The 23,414-nt window shown below is 39.4% G+C and overlaps 1 protein-coding gene across 1 annotated transcript in view; it reads right to left on the reverse strand.

Moving 5' to 3' along the window:
* Nucleotides 1–23,414, reverse strand: part of Uggt2 (UDP-glucose glycoprotein glucosyltransferase 2) — a 98,360-nt gene that overhangs the window by 31,162 nt on the left and 43,784 nt on the right. The window contains exons 21-29 of the mRNA XM_021637093.2: nt 20,982–21,188; nt 19,781–19,912; nt 16,922–17,046; nt 15,979–16,074; nt 14,246–14,348; nt 11,365–11,444; nt 8,591–8,780; nt 1,038–1,196; nt 345–430 (exon numbers count right to left, since the gene is read on the reverse strand). Coding sequence (XP_021492768.1) covers nt 345–430; nt 1,038–1,196; nt 8,591–8,780; nt 11,365–11,444; nt 14,246–14,348; nt 15,979–16,074; nt 16,922–17,046; nt 19,781–19,912; nt 20,982–21,188 — 1,178 coding nt within the window. The remainder of the gene's footprint in view (nt 1–344; nt 431–1,037; nt 1,197–8,590; nt 8,781–11,364; nt 11,445–14,245; nt 14,349–15,978; nt 16,075–16,921; nt 17,047–19,780; nt 19,913–20,981; nt 21,189–23,414) is intronic.

The following is a 23,414-nucleotide window of genomic DNA, read 5'->3' on the forward strand; positions in this document are numbered from 1 at the left end:
GTGATTTGGGATCCAGTGCAAAGTTGTGCTTACTACTTACTATACCAAGCAGAGGATTTCTCAAAGCTGTTCTGACAGCAGTTGGAAGAGGTGACAGGTTATAGGAACCTGTCTTTCCCATCCTTTTCAATGCATTTGTTTTTATTTATTTCCTGCCACAGTCATGTGCTTGGATGGTAGTTAAAATCCTACAGAGTGGCGAAGTCCTGAAAAGTCATTCTCTCACTCTGCACACAACCAGAACTAATTTTAAAAATAATTTTAATTATCATTTTGGTCATCTGATACATAACACTAAGCAATTATTTACATTTAAAGCTTTAAAAGTGGTTTGGATAACTCACCCAACTATTTCATAAATATCTTCAGATTTTCCTTCACGTAGTTTCAGTATCCAAGCACCGGGGTTTGCTTTTAGTTGAAAATACCCCTTTGCAGATAAAAGGGAGAAACTATTCAATTACATGAATAAGAATATCCAATTATTCATTAAAGATTATGTATGAATTAACCAAGAAAGTATCTGGTAGCAATGGAATTAGAAAGTTCTACAGATGAATTATAAGGAAGAAGATTTTACAATAAGCTATAAAAAGCATAATTTCCCCCTGTTTTGAGAGAGGACTTCATCATGCCTGACTTAATTCTTCCAATTTTTAAAAGTGATTATCTTATTTAAGGATTCAACACTAGGGAAATGTTGACTGGAGGGCTGGCTCAGTGGTTAGTAACACTTCCTGCAGACTGGAGTTTGATTCCCAGCACACAGGCTGGGGACTTCCCAACACCCTAGACCCCAGCTCAGGGGGATTTGGTGCCGTCCTCTGGTTTCCACAGGCACCTGCATATACACGGCAGGCATTCATCCAGACACACACGCATATATAAACATAAAATTAATCTCAAAAAGATTTACTGTGTTTTCTTTTAGCTGATCAACAACTGAAGAGTAAAGAGGATTTTATTTTCACTATCAGGAAAAGTTAAGAAATAACATCACGATGTTACTAGCATGAAGCCGGTTATAGAGTACTCACAAGGTTGGCCATCACTATTGTGTCAACCATCGCAGGGTTGCTTCTTGTGCCCAGAGTGAACTGCAGACCCTGTGGGGGCTGTTCTGTCGTCATATCAAAGCAATGTCCTTCAAGTAGTAGATACTCAAGTTCATACTCTGCTGTAACAACTCTCTCAGTCTGGGGAGAAATACATCGTTGGTTGGGCATTGTGCATAATAAGAATGTACCTTTTGTAAAAAATGAAAGTGATGATTTTTCAATGAAACAATACACTTTGGTTTATAAGCTCAAGTCTTCCTTTGACACATGAGTAAACTGATAATTCACCAATTTCTGCAAGACAAAAGATCATGGTTAATTTTTTTTCTTTTCCATAGCAGGTCTTTGCTAACTTCATGATATATGTACCAATAACAGAAAGTAGGAAGGAGTGATTCTGGCTAGCTATTCCGTACTAGCAGTAATCAAAGCTCTTTTAAAGGCAGGCTTATACGATAGTTATAAAAAAAGTTTCAGGGCATCTTTTTCCTACAGCATTCATTTCAAACTGGGCAAGAAACCCAAGTTATCACCTACTGGCTTTCTTGTAATTAAAACATATTCATTATTTAAGTACAAGTAAAAATGCCATTTATTTAAAAAAATTAAAATTAACCTTTCCATAGCAGAACGAAGTAGAAAAAAGAGAAAGTACCTGCAGATGAAACTTTCATGTAAAAATGAACACATTTGAATTTTATGGGTTTATTCAAGCAAATATGTATAGCTTATATTTTGATTAAAAATGGTTTTCTCAGAAGCAATGTTTCTATGAACCTCTGAGATCAGGTCTCACTAAATAGGCTACAGTGCTCTAATGGCTTTAAACTCATTAGCTTTCTGTTTTGACTCCCAGGTAGCTGGGACAAATCGCTATATACTATTGTGCCTTCCATTCATAAACATGTTTTTAGAAGGTTTGGACATTCAACTATTTATAAAATTTCTTCTTTGTAATTACTATAATTTAGGGAAAGAACCTTTTCCTTCCCTCACATGGAAAGCATGATCAAATATGAATGTTTGGAAGTTTTCCTAAGCAAAATATAGTAGATGGTGTTAATCTTTGAAATGTTTCACAACAGGAGGGTTTGAATGTTATAGTAATATGCCTAGAAATATTTTCAGGAATCGCTGGGAACATTCCATGCTGTCTGGCCCTTTTTCTTTGGTGTCACTATCTCAGCAGTGGTTAGAATGTTGTGTGAAGCTTCTCTGTAGTTCCTGATATTCGACTGTGGTGTTTGTTTGAAGGTTCTGAATTACTTGTGTGTTGTTGCTATTCTAGGGATGAATTTCATATATCAACTATATGCAAAACCCATAAGAAGCTTTTTTTATTTTCGGTTTTGTTTTTAATTCAGTTGTATCACAGCTTCCCTTCCCTCCTTGCCCACACTTCCTCCCCTTCTCCTCAGAAAAGGGGCGGCCTCCCACGAATATCAACCAGCCTTGGCATGTCAAATCAGCAAATTTTTAAAATGGAAGATTTCAGAGGGAGAAACCTAGTTAAAGGAATGATGCTCTTTTTGGTCTCACAGGCACTACAATGGTATGATAACAGTTCTTACGGAAAAATGTTTATACACAAGTCACTTCTCAATCTCTTGCTATGCAGCTCAAGTTGGCTGGGAGCTTAAAACAATCCTCCTGCTACAGTCTTCAAAATGCTGAAATTACATGTGTGACCATGACCAGCTCAGTTTTGTATTTCTTATATTTATGGTTGTGAGCCTAGCCTTTAATAAGGTTGAGCCATCTCTCCAGCCCCAGTTTTGTATTTCTGCACTTACTCCTTTCTATTACAGTAAATGGCTCTACACATTATTTGAAAAATATTCTGGGATAGTTAGAGATACTTTATTATATTACGCAATGGGAACAAGAGAGTCAGAAAGGTAGCATCAATACTAGACAAAGAACCTTTTGCTTACCCCGCATCTACAAAGCCGGAGACCTTGTCCGACTGCAGACTTGGAGCTATTGCTTATCTAAAGGGCTCTGGAGAGACTGTGAGATCTGCTCCTCACCACGAAAGCACTTCGATAACTTGCACTTGCTGTCTCAAATGAGAAGACTATCACACAGTGCTTTTGTTGCTTCGCTATGAATTGCCCGATTGCAAATTTTCAGTTTTGGTTGAGATCTTTGAAGTTATGTTAATAACACACATTAATAATAAAGTTATGTTAATAATAAAATTATATTAATAATGCACATTGTTTATTCTGTTTATGAGACCCCAAGACCTTTTTAAGAGATCTCACTGATCATGAAGACAACAGATATATCTTTTTCAATTTCCTTTATATATTTTATTATTTTGCATCCTCTTCCTCTTTACTTACAGTAAAGGTTGGTTTAGATGATGAATTGAGCAGTGGTGTACCCAATTTAATAAAACAGACGGTCAATCCTGAAATAGACTGACCTCCACACAGTAATGACGACTTCAATGTCACCCTCTTAGCAACAGACAGGTTATCCAGACAAAAGATGAACAAGCATCAGCACTAAACAAAATGTTATTAAATACAGAGTTTACAGACCTCTATGGAAAATTCCACTCATAAGCATTCCTTTCAGACGCTCATGAAATATTCTTTAAAACATATCAACAACAATGCAATAACATTATAAGTCAACAGGATGAAAAACTAGAAAATACACAAACCCATAGAGACTCAGGAGCACACTACAGAATGACAGATAGTCCTCAAAGTAACCAGGAGAAGAATTAAAAATTCTTGGAGTTGATGAAAATGAACACAGATGATATAACAGAAAGCAGTTTAGTGAAGGAAAAAAGCTCATAACAATATGTGCCTATATGTGAGAAAAAGAAATTTCACATAAATTAATGAGGAATAGTAAGCCTTAGGGGTCTTAGAAACACAAAAAAGACAAACCTAATCAGCAGATAGGAAAAATAATAAAGATCAAGTCAGAAATTAATGAATTTGTAATGGAGAAAACAATACAACGAATAAATGAAACGGAGCTCATTGACAAACTATTAGGAAAACAGACCAAAGAAGAAAGAAAGACATAAATTAGAAATGAAAACTAGAAGGACTCAGATCATGGTTAGTCTCTTTCTTCTTGGAAGTCTAGATAACTCTGTTCTGGGTTGATCAGCTCCTTCACTCACCAATTTCCGCGTTTCAGGTCCTCTCCCCTTCAGCTAAGCTGCACACTAGCCACCACCATCTTGGACCAGAATACCGGTACAACCACTTTGGAAATCTATCTGGCGCTTTCTCAGACAATTAGGAGTAGTGCTTCCTCAAGACCCAGCTATACCACTGCTAGGTATATACCCAAACTTAGCTCCAGTACACAAGAGGGATATTTGCTCAACCATGTTTATAGCAGCTTTATTTGTAATAGCCAGAACCTGGAAACAACCCAGATGTCCAACAACGAAGGAATGGATACAGAAATTGTGGTATTTTTACACAATGGAATACTACTCAGCAATCAAAAAGGAGGAGATCATGAAATTTGCAGGCAAATGGTGGGATCTAGAAAAGATCATTCTGAGTGAAATATCACAGAAGGAGAAAGACAAACACGGTATATACTCGCTTATATAGACCTATATGATATGATAAACATAATGAAATCTATACACCTAAAAAAGGTAATCAAGAGAGCAGACATGGGGTAAGATGATCAATCCTCATTTAGAAAGACAGATGGGATGTGCATTGAACGTATGACAGGAGTCTACTGAGCGCATCTGAAAGACTCTAACTAGCAGTGTTTTCAAAGCAAAGACTCATGACCAAACCTTTGGCAGAGTGCAGGGAATCATAAGAAAGAAGGGGAGTTAGTCTGATGGGGAAAGGATAGGAGCTCCACAAGGACCAAATATATCTGGGCACAGGGTCTTTTCTGAGACTGACATTCAACCAAGGACCATGTATGGATATAACCTAGAACCTCTGCTCCGATGTAGCCCGTGGTATCTCAGTAACCAATTGGTTTCCCATAGTAAGGGGAACAAGGACTATTTCTAACAGGAACTCAGTGGCTGGCTCTTTGACCTCCCCACCCCCAAGGGAGGAGCAGTCCTGTTAGGCCACAGAGGAGGACTTTGCAGCCAGTCCCGAAGATACCTGATAAAACAGGATCAGATGAATTGGGAGGAGGTCGTCCCCTACCAGTGGACTTGGAAAGGGGAAGGGAGGTGATAAGGGAGGGAGGGTGGGAGTGGGAGGGAATGAGGGAGTAGGATACAGCTGGGATACAGAGTTAATAAAATGTAACTGATAAGAAAGAAATAAAATTGTATATATATATATTAATAAAATGAAAACTACAAGGATTTACAACAGATACAGTGAAATCCAGAGATCACCTGAACACATTTTGAAGACCTATACTGGAAAATGCAGAATACATTTATAGACACATATGATCTGCTGAAGTGAAATGAATGCAAATGACCTATGGAGCTGTACAGGAAACAATGTGATTTAAAGTCTTCTAAGCAAAAAGTCCAAGCCCAGAAGCTTACAAGTTCCACTAGTCCTCCAAAGAACATCAGTGCTCCTCAAACTATTCCGTAAAACAGAAAGGGAAGGTTGGTTACCAGTCATATTTTATTAATCCAGTATTAAATTGATTCCAAAACTGGAGAAGGCCACAAAACAACAACAACAACAACAACAACAAGAAACCATAAGCCAATCTCCGATGAACATGTTGCAGAGAGTCTTTCTTTTTTTTTTTTTTTGATGCAGGGATTCTTAACAAAATAGTTGCCATCTGAATTCAGCAGCACATGGAAAAGATCATTCACAATTACATGATCTCAACAGATTAAAAAAAAAAAAGAGCTTTGATGAAGCCCACCATTCCTTAATAATAAAAACCTTCAAGAAACATGGAAGAGGAGGGATATAGCTCAACATGGTTAAGTTCTATAAGAGACAAATCTAAATGCAACATTTTATTACCAGGAGAAAATGAAATACACCCTCTATAGTCAGAAAGAAGATAAGGGTCTCCACTCCACTTCTAATTCAATACTTCTCACTGAAGTCTGAGCTAGAGCAGTAAGACTAGAGAAAGAAATAAAAGGTATGGAAATAGAAAAAGAAGGCAATTTATCTTTTTTTTTTTTGTGTGTGGACAACATGGTCCTATATATGAAAGCCCTTACAGAATGCCCAGAAAGCTGTTAGACTGCACATATGCTTTCAGAAAAAAACAACACAAAAGTTCAGTAATAATCCTATCAGGAAAGAAATCAGGAAAAGAGGCCCAATTAGAATGGCCTTAAAAATGCCCAGCAATTCACACAACTAGGCAAATGATTTTTAGAAACACATAATTAAACCTAAAAAGATTTATTTACATTTCTGCTCTGTCCGTGTGTGAGGTGGAAGTAGAGAACTGACTCTCACAAGTTGTTCTCTGACCTCTATACATGTGCTGTGGTATGTGTTCCCACACACAAGCACACATGATGAAAAATTAAAATAAACAAACAAGCACACCTAACTTTCTAGTATGCAGATTTGTCTTCATTTTTAGTCGATGGTAAAATGATGTGTAATCAAAGAATTGTTTTAAAAGAAGCTTATAACTTATTAGTAAGTGCTGAATTTGTAGATGGTCTTTATAGTACATGGTCCCGGGCTCATGTAAGATTTCCTCATGTGTAAAAGGGTCATGGGTGGAAATATTTAAGGAGTTCTAGTAAAGAAGACCCAAAATTAAACCATTACAGCTCTGGCCCCCTGCTTTTGACAAATATACTGAAACATCCACTACAGAAAAGATAGCAACCTCTTCAACAAATGGTAACGAGAACATGAGGTCTCCTCACGTAGGAGTTAAAGCTAGAGTTCTGTTTCTCACTCTTCACAAAACAAATTCTAAAAGGATCAAAGTCCTTGAAGCTGATATACAAGTATGGAGAGAAGACATCAGTGAACCAGGTGCTGCAGATAAAGAGGCCACGGCTCAGGAACTTACCCCCAGGTCTGAGGATGGGACTGAATGGAGCTTGGGAAGCTGCACAGCAGACGAAGCAGCTCAGCGAAGAGACACGCTCTTCACCAAGTGTACAACTTATGGATGATGAAGGTCTAGAATACCCCCAAATACGAAACAACTACACAATCGCATCAGTAAGCATGCTGGTGACATAAGCATGCAGTACTCAAGAGATAAGTACACATGCTAACAAACATACAAAATGTTCAACATCCTAAGTACACATGCCAACAAACACACAAAATGTCACCATCTTAGCTGCTGGAAAGTGCAAACAAAAACCATGACTGATGTTCCACTTTATCCCAGGCAAGATACCTTTCATGCAGAAAACAACATGGTGAGAAAGTGGTGAGAAAGCCGGGACAGGCACACATGGGCACTGCTGTAGAAAAGTCAATTGTGGAGCTGCTCTGGAAATCAGCAGGAAGATTGCTCAAAACACTGAAAGCAGAAAGCCCATGTGACCCAGCTCCTGAGCATGTTCCTGAAAGACTGAAGACAACACAGACATGTTTGCGTATCTGTATTTTGCAGCACTACTTATAACATACATTAACATTGTGCCAAGTTATGGAGCCAATCCATTTATTCATCGATAGATGAATGACACGATGAGAGCTATGAACAAGAATTAAATTATGTCATTTGAAGGTAAATGGATGGCAAAATAAATTAGGCTCACAAAGACAAATGTTTTCCCTCATTTGGGGTTTCTAGATTTTCTATGGGCACATAAAATTACTATACATATAACTGTATACATACATATATTATATATATATAATATATATATATATACATACACACACACAGCTTGAAAGTAGACGTGAGACTGGAGAAAGGGAAGACTCAAGGGTATGGGGAGAAAGTGGAATTTCTGGGAGATTTTTATGGCTAGATTACATGACAGATAGCTTTGAATGAAAATGTCCTTATGACACTTTTTACCATGTGGAATGAACAGATGTCAATTAAAAAATTAAAAAATTCTCTTTTTCCGTTTCCCTCCCGTGGACACTGAGCACAGGTGAGAAGCAGAGGTCTCAATATTTATATTCCAGAAGTTACAGAAGATGTGATGGGAAGCAGGTATGCCCTGCCTGCAGTCCATCAAAGTTTGTTTCCTGATTTCTGTCTTAACATTTATACAGACTGATTTCTCTAGCTATGAGCCCCATAACTGAAAACGCATTCTGAGTGAGACTCCTAGAAGTTAAATGCATCAGGCAAAGTAGGTACTTAATACTGTCAACCTAAATTGCCATATTCTACCTCCAACAGTCTACACTGTCTGAGACGGTAGCAGATGGCAATAAAAATGGTGAGGGCATTTACAAACCTGGAAATGGAAGAAGTTGAGTTTTGAAGTGAGGCAAATGTAAAAATTAAGGAAAAAGAACATATTGAGACCCAGAGTTACAAAGAAAATTGGCATGCATGGGTGATTGCTCATGGACTACAGCTTTAATAGACAAGGGTTTTTCCTGGTCATTTCTCTTCACATGACCACCGTAACTTACATCTTTTAAGTTAATATTGTCGAGGTCACAGTTGCTGTGGACGATTTCAACCAACCATCCCTCCGGGGTGATCATGTTGAGAGTCAGAAGGTGTGATTCTGGGATGTCCAGGAACTTTGCCACTGGTCCATTAGAAGGGCTATTGTTAGCCCCTGTTAACAGCTCTGGCTCCAGTACAAAACGGTAAAAGCTGTTAACAAAACACAACAATACTGTGACTAAAACTGAAATCATTATTTATTCCTCAAATAATTTAAAACTGCCAATGACTTAGTAAACCTAACCATAAAATCCTAAATTAAAAAGTTAAATATGCACTACATGCCACAAGAGCCACGAGATTATTTTATATGATTATGTATTTGTATTATGTATTTTATTCCTTAAAGAACATAATTAGAATTTCCTTAAAATACATTTGAGTTAAGCATATATAATCTATCTGTACTCATTTCTGTACTCCTTCACATTGTTGACAGTCTACATTTTTGCTATTTTATTAGCTACTAATTCTACAAAGAAGAGTAATGAGAGCCAGAAAATGGGTAAAATTCAAGTGGAATTTCTGATACCAATTTTAAAAGTTACAAATGGAATGGAGTTAAATGCACCTGCGTAGTAGATCATTAGATGTTAAGTGCAGTTTTTCTGTATTTTAGCCTCATCCTTCAATATAATCATATTAAATCACTTGCTAAGAATAGTGTGAGCCAGTATCAAGAGTAAAAATATTTCAATTCTCTAATGTATTTTACAGTCCTGTTAAGCCCAAACTCATACTGTGAGTGCTATTGTTTCACTACTCTCCTGCTGTTTTGATTTAAGGAAGATGTTCTTTAAACTAAGGGTACAGATAGTGAGAGCTCTGCTGAACGGTGCGAGCAAGGCCGCATGAATGAGAGGAGGAGCACGGAGATGGGCTGCGGAGCTCACCTGTGGGTGTGGCGGGAAGGAGGACTGCTGGACACCCCCTCCCCCTTTCCTGCCACACAGGGCATCTCTAGCACACGTCATCTGAGACACTGTCAAAGCTCAGGGAGGGAAAGCGGCAGGGCAAAAACAGGCCTGTTTAACTTTAATTGCAGAAGTTACTCACTTAATTTGGCCATATTTTGTTCCTGAGAACAAAGACCCAACCCTTACACTGCAGGAGAACTCACGCAGTATGGGGCTAGTACTCACTGGGAGGAGACATGAAGGAAGCCACATTCAGAGCAAAGAAGGTCAAAGAGACACAAGAGAGGCCAGCCATGAAGTCAACGCAACAAGCTCTCAGGACGCCAAACATAGTGTAAGTGCAAAGGAAGATTTTTTTTCTAGAAATGCTGGAAATAGAACTTTCTTTAGGATTTAGTAAAAATAATTTCAGTGGCAAAGAAGGATATTAGAGGGAAGTGCAGTGAAACTATAGTGAAGGAGAGCTACACAGAGCGTGCTGCCAGTCTGATGAAGATCAGAGGAAAGAAGGCAGACAAGGATCAAAATTCTAGACCGTGGAAAGCCAAGGGAGTATTTTGTGTTTGTTTGTTTTTCACATAGAGTTTCTCTGTGCAGACCTGGCTGACCTGGAACTCTCTGTACATCAGGCTGGCCTCGAACTCACAGAGGTTTTCCTGCCTCTGCCTCCCTGAGTGCTGAGATTAAAGATGCATATCACAACCACCTTGCAAAGGGGCAAGTTTTAAAAAAAGATCCATTTGTGTTTTGTGTGTATGGTGTGTTTGTAAGTTGGTGCACCACATGCATGCAGTGTCTAGAGAGGCCAGAAGAAGGTGCCAACCCCTGAAGCTGCTGTTACACAGTACCAGGAGCTGCCACGTGGGCGCTGGGAACCAAACCCCTCTCCTGCAAGGGCACCGAGTCCTCTTGAATGTGGAGCCATCTCTCCAGTCCCTAAGGCCAAATAACCTTGAATGCTTTCAAACACTGCTTTACATTAAGTGTGTGTTCATGTGTGTCTGTGCATGCTCCCAACAGTGCACATATGGACATCACAGGATACCTGTGGAAGTCCTTTCTCTCCTTCCATCACATGGATCCCAGGGATCAAAGTCACTTCATACGGTTTGGTGGCAAGCACCTTTACGTGCTGAGGTCCTGCCTCGGTTTCCCTCTCTGCACAATTTAATAGCTTTTAAGATAAAAGATGAAGGCAAAGAAGCCAAAGAGAACTACGTGAAACCGTCTAGAGATTAGCTGCATTACCCTTTCTCTGGCGGGTGTACACGCATGTTTAGTTTGATAACTGTGATCGAGAAAAGCACCGCAATCTGTACAAAGCTGCTCTAGCCCAACGGGGCACGCCTCCTTTCTGCCCCAAGACAGAAGAGGGTGGCAAACATTCCTACTAACAGAAGTGATTATGATGACAGTGATTCTGACGCAAACAAGAGAAAGGGTATGTTCCTGTTAAGGTGACGTTCATGGCCACCGCCTTAGTATGCGTCACTGATGGGTACTTCAAACGACTTTCATTGTAAGACTCCCAAACAGAGAATGTGATGATGGGAGAAAAGACATCTTGAGTTGTAGGTCTGAAAAAGTGTTGACAAAACAGTTAACCCTAAAACTTTTGAATTCTCCCCCTTGAAACACTTCTCAATAAATACTCCTAAGTCAAATTTCAAATGCCTGTGAAAAAAAATTCATATAACTTTTGCAATAAGGTGAGACACATTTTCCTGAGTCAGGTTATTGATGAGCAGGGCTGTTGAGCTTTTCCTTCGTGCATCTGAGAGCCTCTCAGCCCTGAGTGATGGTGCTCAGCTACTCACCTTCTGAGAGGGGCTTCTGAGAGCTTGTCTCTGCAGTTCAGGAACAGCCTTATCCTCACATTTGCAATCTTCCCAAGCACCTGTTGAAAAGGCCCACATTTGATTTTTGAATGACATAATGGCTAACAGTTACTGAGCACACATCGTCCTCCATGCACTGCATGTTTACAATCACTGTCATGTTTAACCCTCAACCCCCCACAGGCTCGCAGGGGTGAGGTGCGGAGACTCCCTGCCCAAGGCCACCGAAGTTACAGAAGAGGCTGACATTCACGCAACTCAAAGTTGCTTAAAGTAACTTCCTTTCGGAGATTTCTGAATTCCCTTCGCGCTGAAGGAAATGTACTGTGATTACTAGAACCTTGGTTTGCACACACAGTGGCCGCCTCACAGCACGGCCTGGGGTACTGACCTTGGAATTCCACTCCGCATCACAAGAGAGACACACAGTTCTAGGCTACCCACACATGGCCTCCTCTTTCTTTTCTCTTAATTGTCATTAAATCAGTAAGAAGTAGGAGGAAATGAACTTTGTTCGCTCTCATCTCTATACAGGCAACCAATCAAGCATGACTCAAAAGCTAAAGGCAGAAAGGAAAATGTACATGCAGCTCAAGGAATACAGAGCTAACAAGAAGTTATGGCAAACAGAGTGCACATCTAAGAGCTTCTAAGTTAAAAGTGGCTTAACTTCACTCTGTCACTCCTAGCCGTGGAGGTCACAGGATGACCAGTTTGCCCTCAAATGTTAGGCCAGCGCTATACAGTCCAGCCAGTTGTCTGACTACAGGAGATGAGTGACAAGAGAAGCTAGAAACTATAGACAATTCTTAAAATATTATTTTGTAAGTATAATATTTTATAAAGTAAAAATTAAACTGTATAGAAATAAAACATGCTATTATCAAAGAAATATAGTGACATGCAATTCCTCTCTTACTTAAACATAAAATAACATTCTCTTCTGAATAACGATTCTCCAGGGGCTTAGGGAAGCTGTACACTAACAGTCAGGGATCATTTGAGCACTGAACTTCAAGAAGCTCACACAATGCTCACACCAATGTTAACAAAGGACGGTGAAACAGCCATGGTGTTAACTTTGTGCTGTTTATACTCTGAGTGGAAACAACACCACAGTCCAAGCTTATCAGCCAAATTAATGAATACATTCATACAAGTACTTACAATACATTCCTTCATTATGGCCTATTGTCTGAGGAAGCTAAAACATGAAATTCTAACAGAATACACGCCAATATCACCGCACTTGACCATAACATTATCCGTTAGACTTCCTGCTTACATGTTGGTCTGTTTGCGAAAGGGAAGTCAACTGTCAGAGGAGTTTCCAATTCTGAGAATTTATTTCTTTATCTAAACAATTTTTGATATTATAATTATGTCATTTCCCTTCTTTTTCCCCTCCCCAAGTCCTTCCATGTATGCCCCTCTACACATCTTGTTCTCTTTCAAGTTCATGGCCTCATTTCTTTTAAATTTTGTTACACATACACACACACATATGTAAATACATAAATAGTACCTGCTATTTACTTGTTACTTGTATGTATGTATGTTTTCAGGGCTGACCATATGCTATTGGATGACAAATTGGTGTGGTCTTCCCCACTTCTCCAGCTCTTAGCATTCCTTAGTTGCCTTTAGTTGAGAACATTTTATGAACATTCAGCTAGCTTCCTTCCTTCCTTCACACCTTCCTACTTTCCTTCCTTCTGATCTCCTGCCTTTCTTTCTCCTTTCCTCTCTCCCTTCTTCTCTCATCTCCCCTCCATCCTTCTATCTCAGACAGGGTTTGGCTATGCAGCCCAGCATGGCCATAAACTGGGACTTCAGCAGAAGTCACAGCACCAGACTCCCCCAGGTTTTCATCTTTATGAAAGGCTGTTGGACATGGTTCCAGCCTCTCACAATTATTACTGCCGGTCACCTGTGGAACTTTGGGGTTGCGGCTCTGTTCTCCCCTTTATGCTGTGACAGTGACCTTAGGTTACCTGACAGTGTCAGCAGCTCGAGCAGCTTGTGCTTAACTGCTACATGACACGGTGACTTCACCTTGTTGAGGACACTGTTATTTTGGCCCTTGCTAAAGGAAGCAGATACAATTGACTGAACACAATCTCTATGTCCCTCTTTCCCTGAACTCTGCCTGCTTGGTCATCATCACTCACTGAATTTCAAACTTCACCTAAATAAAGTGAACTTTGGCTTCTCCAAAAGGTGTCACTCACAACATGGGAAGACAATGCTTTGCTTAGGCTGTCATAATGAAATGACAGACTGAGTGGCTTAAATACAGAAGTTTATTTTCTCACAGTTCTGGAGGCTGAGAAGCCCAAGATGAAAGTCTATTTGCTTGGCTTCCATGAGCACTCTCTTCTCTGTCTCTTGGTTAGAAGGCAGCTGTCATGTTATTAGGCCTACCTGACCTCTTTGTGTGCTCTAGGAGATAGAGGGATGGGGAGATAATGGAAGAGATGTGGAATTTCTATTTCTGTTTACAAGACCATGTATGATATGACTAGAACCTCTTCCTTATGAGTTCACTTAACGCCCCACTTCAAAGTCACGCTGACAGGTAGAACTTGGAAAGCACAGCAAAGCACACTTCACATGCCACAGCAAGAAGCCTGCAGCGAATAGCAACTCAGCTCCAGCAACACCCAGCCGAAATGCTGCTGCAACACTCACGCACACTTCCATTACTACAGTCAAATACGTGCATTTCATACGTGTGTGTCTAAAATGTCAGATGGTGTGAAGAACTGAGGAGAGCACAAACACTTCCGTACACTTAAAAACAGACATGAGAATGTAAGTTTCAAAATGAGAAGGTGTAGTGTGATTTGCACTATCTTACAATCAGGAACTGTGCCATCTTCTGAGCTTCTCTTGTCAAAGGATCAACAATAGCAGTGACATCAAAGAACACGTCATTCTCTGGAGGATTTATCTTTATAACACTAGAACAACAAAAATGAGACAAGCATAGTGGGTTAAGTTTATGTGAACACATCTGTAACTGTGATCTTAGCGATGTACATTCTTGTGAGTTGCTTGCTTTCCCCCTTAGCTAAAAATTCTGATTATTTCACATAATAAAAAGCAGATCTGAAATCTGTGTGCAATACATTATTAATTTATTTGTGTACAATACATTAAGGTTATAAAGAATTTGAAAAATGTAGTATCTTATAAGTATGCAATTAAAATATGCTTTAAAGAATGAGACTACTACAGCAAAATTACTAATAGTTTTTCATGAATTGCATTATGTGAAAAATAAAACCAATATGCTTTTTGTGTTAGGTGAATATATTTCTTTTAGATTTGAGAATTAATACTAAATATTTTTATCCAATTTGGCATTTCAGAAAATCAATACATACCAAAGGGAAATTAAAAAGAAACACAGTCAAAATTGTCATAATTTATTTAGATCCCAGCCTTCTCTCTTTACTGTCTTCCCTCCTGTCCTTTCCCATGTGTCTCCTATTGATCTAAATCATAAATTAAGAGTTAGACTTAATTTAAAAGAAAAAAATGGAAACAAAAGCACCAGTGGGAGATGACAAATCCTATGTATGTCATTAAATGAAAGACTATGCCAACTTAATTTCCGCCTTAACTCCAGTCACATTAAAGCATTTTCTTTAGATGAAGGAAGAACTGTTCATTTGACAGTGGAGAAAGGCTCACCAAGTCAAGGGCTACACACGTGCAGTCACTGGAATAACAGTCATCTTTGTTACAGACTCCGCAGTGAGAAAACCAGTGTTCAACAGTGAACTAAAATGTTTACTTCAAACAGAAGAAGGAGAGAAACTCCCTTTCACCTGAAGCTGTGATCTGTGCTATAACAGAGTGGCAGAGTCAATAGCTCTTGGGTAACTTTGCTAGAAGTAAGGTTTACAAGGTAGATGCTCTAATAATATGACTCCACAACTGTTGCTGCTTTTAGTTCTCTTGCAAAAATTCTAAAGTCACTGTCATATTGTAGCACCTGTAGAAACTGGTTGTCTTATGGCTTCAGTCTGAGGAGATTTCCCCGAGATAACTGCTAATTCTTACTGTGACTCAGTGCCAAAGGAATCATTTAACTAATGCACCACACTGCAGAGTAAAGACAGCTCTCTGCACTGTGTGTGCTGCACAGTTACGAGCCTAGCACTGGGGAAATGAGTCTTTCACATACTGAAGAAACAGAATTGGTTATAATGACTGAAGACACTTAGTTCCTAATAATATTGAATATTAAATAAAAATCATGCTAAGAATAACTTAAAAGGTTACATTCTAATTGCATTTTTATTCACTAGGCTGTACGACTAGATGTGTGGATCAAATCCATATCAAATTCATAACAAGGGATCAAATCCAGGGTCTCATGCAGGAAAGATAAACATGTACTCTACCACTGAACTATGTCCTAGATAGTCCTTTCTCTTTATGTTACTGACTGTCTTCTTACTGAGCAGAGGACTTTAATTTTATTGTGCTATAAAAACAAGTGGAAATAATGCATGACAAGTGGAAAGAATGCATAACATAATTCAGTAGTAGAGAAAACGTCAGATAGTGTTACAGTATTACCTGAGATTCTCTTTGAGTAACGTGATGTTATACCGAGTGGCACGCACAGACAATGAAGAAAGAAGTACATCCAATTTCATCACAAGGTCACTTGTGCTGTATAAGCAGATAAGAATGCATCAGACTTCCAGGAAGAGAAGGGTCATGTTTTATGTTACAGTTAACAACTCTAGAGAGACTCTCTCTGGATGCGCAGCTATGGGTGATCTTACAAAGTAAGCTGCAAGAGACATGCAGTGTATTCACACTTCTCCAGGAAGAGGCAAAGTTCAATACAGTAACCATAGACAGGGCTATTTATAGCTGAAGCCAAAGCATACAGTAAGCATATGAGACCTATGCACACAGTCTTTATGAAAATGGCTTCTTTCATGAAAGAAGCAGATGGAGCTAGCTGGATACAAGACAAAGAGAAAGAACGGCATTGTCCTCAGAGTTAAGTGATGGCGAATAAACGGTTGATGATTCATCTTCTCTATGTCTTTTACTATGTATCTTTAGTTTTCTAAATATCAATATACTTTCTAACTTTAAAATATATATATATATATATATATATATATATATATATATATATATATATATATGCCAGGCAGTGGTACATACTATTAATCCCAGTGCTTAGGGGGCAGAGGCAGGAGGAGCTCTGAGGTTGAAGTCAGCCTGGTCTACAGAATGAGTTCTAGGATAGCAAAGGCTACACAGAGAAACTCTGTCTCAGAAAACAAAACAAAACAAAAATGACAGAAAAGAAAGGAAGGAAGGAAGGAAAAAAGAAAGAAGAAAAAAGAATGAAAGGAAGAAAAGAAGAAAGAAAAAAGAACAAAAGAAAGAAAAGAAAAGAAAAGAAAAGAAAAGAAAAGAAAAGAAAAGAAAAGAAAAGAAAAGAACATGTAAAACACAAAACTTCCAAAGGGTTCCTTTAAGACTTTTACATACTTACTGTTTCGGGTTGACTTCCATATTTTCAACAACGTCTTTAATTTTCTCTACGGAATTACTAAATGTTACCTTTTCAACCAAGTAAAAATCTTCTATGTAGAACTCTTCATTTAAAGGACCTAAAAACTTAAAATGAAGATAGTTTTATTGTTGGATACAATTTTCTTTTTTCATGTTTACTCCAACACCACCATCAAGTGTGCTGCCTCGAGCATTTTCTGAGGGAGCTATCGTGTATGGTGACGATAGTATCATGTATGCGAGGTCCTAATGGAGAACCCAGGGCTGACATAGTTTTAGACAGGACACCATGACGTCTAACAACTAAAGACCATGTCATGTAGAGTACTGTTTTCTTTTGCTAGATTAGAGAGCCTGGTTTCAGACAGGTCTTCACGCCCCTCCCGTCAGCTGCTTCTGTAGTGTGCACTGTTGAAAAGTCATGGCAGCACTGGCGGCACAACACTGAACTCTTTCAGAGGTGCATGAGAGGCCAAATAATGTCATTGTAAACATAAACCACAGGGCCTTAACACAGATGCAGACACTGTTACACCAAAAGCATTCATGTTAACTTCTTTTCACTTTAAAATTTGATATAAATTTACTCTTAAATCAGTTTCGATGTTTCTGTTGTTTGTTTTTATCACTGAGTAGATAGGAAAAGAGTGAAACTATAGATATACCACTTCTAGCCGTTTGAGAAGTTTTATTAGTAACTTAGGATAGGGTCCTCGGATCCTAACTAAGTTATTTCTTTTTTTCTCTATTTTTTTCTAAATTTTTATTTTTTTATATTAATTACAGTCTATTCACTTTGTATCCCAGCTGTAGCCCCCTCCTACATTCCCTCCCACTCCCCACCCACCCTCCCTGCCCCTCTCTAAGTCCACTGATAGGGGAGGTCCTCCTCCCCTTCCACCTGACCCTAGTTTATCAGGTCTCATCAGGACGGGCTGCATTTCCTAAGTTATTTCTTAATGGATGAAGAGGGTGATCTGCCTCCTGGGGGCCTGCCGAGATGGATGCAGTGCATCTGAGTGACAGCTAGTTCTGTCCCCCTTCACTGCTCCTGAACAAGCTCATGAGCCGTAACAGCCCACCCTGTCCAGTAGACAGTAGAGGGAGTCAAAGACCACCATATACCTGAGAAGTACTTTTAAAAAGTGGTTTTTCTTTCCATGGCAACAGGAAGTAAGGTCATCCCTGGACTTCTGCAATGCTCACTATCATATATGATTGCTACTTATGTTAATAAGCAGTAATGTTTGCTATCAGTTTGTAAAATAGCACTATTCAGAGATGATTATGATTCTTAAAGAAAGGTTTATTTTATTTCTACTTCTATGTTGTCCACACATGTGTGTGTGTTTAGGTACCTGCAGAGGCCAGAAGGTGGCACTGGATTTACTGACCTGGAGTTACCCAGCATGGATGCTGGGAACCAAAGTACATCTTTGCAAGAGCAGAAAGCTCTGTTAACTGAAGAGCCATCTCTCCAGATCTAATGAATATGATTTTAACAGAGGTGAACAGAGTTCATAAAAATGTAGAAAACTATGGAGATAACCTAGAACCCCTGAACAGATGTAGCCCATGGTAGCTCAGTCTCCAAGTGGGCATCCTAGTAAGGCAAACAGGGACTGTCTCTGACATGAACTCAATGGCTGGCTCTCTGATCACCTCCCCCTAAGGGGGGAGCAGCCTTACCAGGCCACAGAGGAAGACAAGGCAGCCAGTCCTGATGAGACCTGATAGGTTAGGGTCAGAGGGAAGGGGAGCAGGACCCCCTTCAGTGGACTTGGGCATGGGAGATGAGGGAGAGAGGGTAGGATCAGAAGGGGACAAGGGAGGGTGCTACAAAGTGAATAAATTTTAATAAATAAAAAATAAATTAAAAAATCACATACATTCAAAAAATGTAGAAAACTTTTGCAGTGCGTTACAATTTTTAACATAATTTGATATTTGCTGAATGATATGTTAAGCCAGTTTAATAAACTTAATGATCAGATTCTATTTTTTTAATAACTGTTTAAGTTTTTACTTAAATAACTGGTAAGAAGTAAAATTAGGCCATCAACCATAACAATACTGATAAGCCTGTGTCATCTATTTATTCTGCATTTGTTTATAAAGACAGATGAGTAAAATGCAGCTGCTGAAGAGAAAAAAGCATGGCGCCCACTGCCTACGCAGCCCAGCTGCCAGGCCCCTTGGGAGAGTGTGGCAACCTCAGCACAGCGCTGAAGGCACACGTTAGAGGAAGCGTGATAGCTCCAACAGCCCACCTCTCCGACCTCCACATTACAATGCCATGTAGAATTACAGATGGGGCTAAAACCAAGCCTTTAAGAGAAACAGATATGTCTCTTGTAGGAAAAAGAGCTGGAAAGCAAAATAATGAGCTACTAATAGTAATCCAGAACAATGAGAATGAGTGCTCTTAACAGCTTGTAAAAGACTATGTTAACGCATGACAATCTACACATACTTCAGAGTTTAGGAGCTGGTTGTCACATGACATAAAAACTGCAGGAAAAGGCACAGGAGAAAAAGCTGGAACAGTGTGCTTTGCACACTGTCTCGAGTTGTGACGGGGCACTGTCACACAACACGTGTCGTGAGAACAAGATGAAGCTGGGAGCATGGGGAGCACTCTGCTTTCCAGAACTGCTGCAGAGACGTCACCACGGCGGGCGCAGGGGCGGGGATTCTTGTGCCATCTCACCCACCCTGACCTCTGAGTAGTGCACAATACGTGAGCTCCACCCTTGAACTGGGAACATCACATTGCTAGGTTGGGTGAGGCCCACTGCGCCGGTGTCCAGCAAAGCGTAAGGTGTGCCTCTTCACTTACTTTGCCATTGCTGACGATGCCCATCCTGCCCGGCTGCAATTTCAGCACATCTTGGCAGAATAACTGGTGAGTTCGGAAAATATTTACTCCAACGGTGTTATATTTTTTCTCAAAAGCATTCTTATCCATATCCTATGGTACAAGTTAAAAATGAATCAAATAATGAAGTGACCGTATATAATTTATTTGTAGAATCCCACTTTATTAATATTAATAAAATTATGCAAATTATGATTTAAAATGTTATTTTCTTCTGATGCAACACTTTAAAGATATTTCTTTTGCCAAATTGTTCCCAAAAATCTTTAAATCTTGTTCCAAATACAGTTATAAATTATTCATTATTTAACAATTTAAGGGGGATTTGTGGATCATTATTATGTTTGAGAAGCTGAGTTTAATTCAACTTTAACATTAAAAGATGAAGTTTGTTAAATCCTGAACTTAGCATCTCATATTAGCTGCTTAAAGAATAATGTTTAAGATAAAAATATTCCATCTTGGAAGGGGAGGAGGACCTCCCCTAGGAGTGGACTTGGAAAGGGGCAGGGAGGAGATGAGCGAGGGAGGGTGAGTTTGGGAGGGAATGAGGAAGGGGGCTACAGCTGGGATACAAAGTAAATAACCTGTGATTAATATAAAAAAATAAAAATTAAAAAATATTCCATCTCATCTCCGAATACCAATTGCAGAAGGCCAATTTAATAACTGTACCTAACCAATGAAATACTGAGTATAATCCATGATTAGAGTAAAAAAATTATAAAGATATTCATAGAAAATCAATCAGTCAAAGTTTTTAAAGTTTCATACTAAGGCACATTTCTCTCTATTAGTACTTTTCGGACACTAATGTACATACAATTTCACCTTGGTATGTTGTGAGTACGACTAGGAGGCCTTAGGGTCTAAAGTTTTAGCAGGTTGCCAGGCACTCCTGTGGTGGCAGAAATTTTCCACTGAATCATTCAATATGGTAACCATGGTCACAGATGGTTATCTAGCTCAAAATATGGTTATCATGATTGAGAAACAATTCAAAATTGCCAAAAACAAAAACCAAAATTACAGCTCTAGGCATTCTCCACTTACAGAGAGCCAATTCCCCATCTCCTCTGTGGACAACCTCCCACCACGCTCCGCTGTACAGCCAGGTACCACTCCCACCTTCTCATAAAGCCCCCACAACTGTTTTACTGACCCCAGTAAGGAGCGTTTTCATCTTGTCTCCAGAGTAAATCGCTTCAGCCGTCTCTTCTTTTGCCAGCTTCCTCAGGAAGCGTCTCAGCACGCTGCTTGTATGTGTAAGAAAAGCCGCCAGAATTCCTCTGGAAATGACTGTGTTCTCTTCATTTATCTTTGATGTGGGATTATAAACAATCCCTAGCCGACTATGGACACTCATTTCCTGCAAAACACATTGACAGGTTAGAAAAAGAGAACTTGATATAGCCTTTTACAGCTGAACATACGTGTTTACCTCAGGTCTCATCTTACCAGGTATCTTACTTTCACAGTTGGACTGTCTGTACTGAATGAGGAATTTTTACCATAAAAGCAGGAAAAAAATCCTTTAGTAACTATTGACATTCTCCTTTGTACTAAGATTCTTTGCTAATAAAATATTCAATCACTTTCTGAGTGTATAAAAGATTACATAAAATATATAAAACCAGCGTGTAGAATTCAGTGATTTCAGCTACCACCAACAGCCACATAGGTCTGCAGTCGCCCAGATGGCCCTAGCCCTTCAGTTGCCACACGCCTCCCTCTCTCCTAAAATCACCACTCCTGCCCTTTGTAACAGCGAGTCTCTTCAGTTCCTGTCCTTTACATTCCTAACTCTAAACTTCAATCTACCTCAAGGTTCAAGTAAGTGGTTTACTATAGCGTTCGAAGCTCTGTTCTCTCTTATCTGTCAATACAACGCGATACTGTTGCTGTGTGGTTATTTTTGACAGTATATAGAGCTCCACGAGATGAATATACTCTTTATCCAGGCTTTATTAGTTGTTGAAGCAGCCAAATGATTTACAAATATCTCCATTAGTTGCTACTCCCACTAGCAACATATTAGTGCTTTCTTCTAGAGGAGATCAAGAACCGTCTGCATTGCCAATTAAGTTAGGTCATCTGTGCAGTACTGACGGACCCTGCGGGAGGGTGTTACTCTTTTCCTCCTCATCAGCGATACTGAGCACGCCCTCAATGGCACTGGCCTCTCGCTCCCTAAATTCTTTGCTCTACTTTTAATCTTTTAAAATAATTACATTTTCTTTCTTTCTCCCCCAACTGCTTGTGCCAACAGTTCAAGTGCTTTTTAGCTGCAACTCACAGAGAACATAGAACAGCTATGTTCCTTCATTCTGTGGCTTGTACCAATGCTGTGAGTTGAGAGAATATAATTGGTATTTAATTTTAATTTTCACTAGTTTTATTAATATTTTAACTGATTGGTACTAGGCCTTTTTGTCCATTTTAGAAATTGTTCTGCAGTGAAGAGATACTCTTCACGGGATTTGCTGTCTTGCTCTTTAAGGGTGAGCCCATTGCCACCGTCTGGAGCTGGCTTTCTGTGCGGTCCGCGCCTGGAGAGCTGTCAAGGACTGCCCTTACTGCCTCACAGGCTAACTTCACCCCAGCGCTGAGAAGACGCACGACTCTGCTTCTCAGGTCTGCACTTCCTATTCAGTTGCTTTTCCTGTTCTTGAGTTTAAGAAAAAAATGTTTTCAGTTATGTAGGCATTATAGAAGGTTTTGACAATGATGAATTAATTATTCTATATTCTTTTGTTGCCACGGACCGACCCAGCCGGGGTCCCACACCCGTGGGAAACCAGAGGTTTGGATATCAGGAAGACACGGTTTGACACACAGACGCGCACACCAGAGAGTGTCTGAATCTGCTGTGATTTACGGAAGTCAAGCCAACACTTTTATAGTAATTTCATAAAGAAGCACCTTAAAGTTGGCGTACCTCCCGGAACATTTACAAAGTTTACATTTTAACTGAAAGAGCAACCTGGTAGAAAGCAGTGTCTACAAAAAAATCTTGGTCTAAAAACTTTTAAGCAGAACAAACATAGAACTCTAAACTCATGACAATTTATGCAGTTTTATTGCTGCTAATTAGTGAGGAGAAGGCCAGGGGCTGTCATTGCCCTCCGAGCCAAGTCGGCTAAAGATTTACAACCCTCCCTAGAGCTAAGCACGGAGGAGAATTCTTCCTGTTTGTCTTGCTAAGGATTTACAATCTTCCTTTAGAGATAGGATGCTTGAGCTAAAACTCATAGTATAATAAAAACCTTCTGACCTCCTGTGTTTGCCTATCTTCTTTCTGCCTCACCATAAACACCTGTGTAAAGCTCTTACTCTTTTATTACCTACAATGTTTGGATTTTCTACAAGCAAGTTCTGATACTGAATTTGACTCATTACTATTCCTAAGATTTTATTTTTCTTCTACTCTATTATTGCTAAAGCTTCTAATAATCTATCGGAAATGTGTTTCCTTGAATAGTTAATTGTGCTGTTTCAAGAGAAACAACAAAAAGCTCATCAATCCAACCCTGCAACCGAGGTAGCGTGGAAATCTCAGAATACGTCCTTTTTGGCTTAGGTGGCCGGGGGTTCT

Source organism: Meriones unguiculatus, chromosome 9 (assembly GCF_030254825.1).
Source record: "Meriones unguiculatus strain TT.TT164.6M chromosome 9, Bangor_MerUng_6.1, whole genome shotgun sequence".
NCBI classification, from domain to species: domain Eukaryota; kingdom Metazoa; phylum Chordata; class Mammalia; order Rodentia; family Muridae; genus Meriones; species Meriones unguiculatus.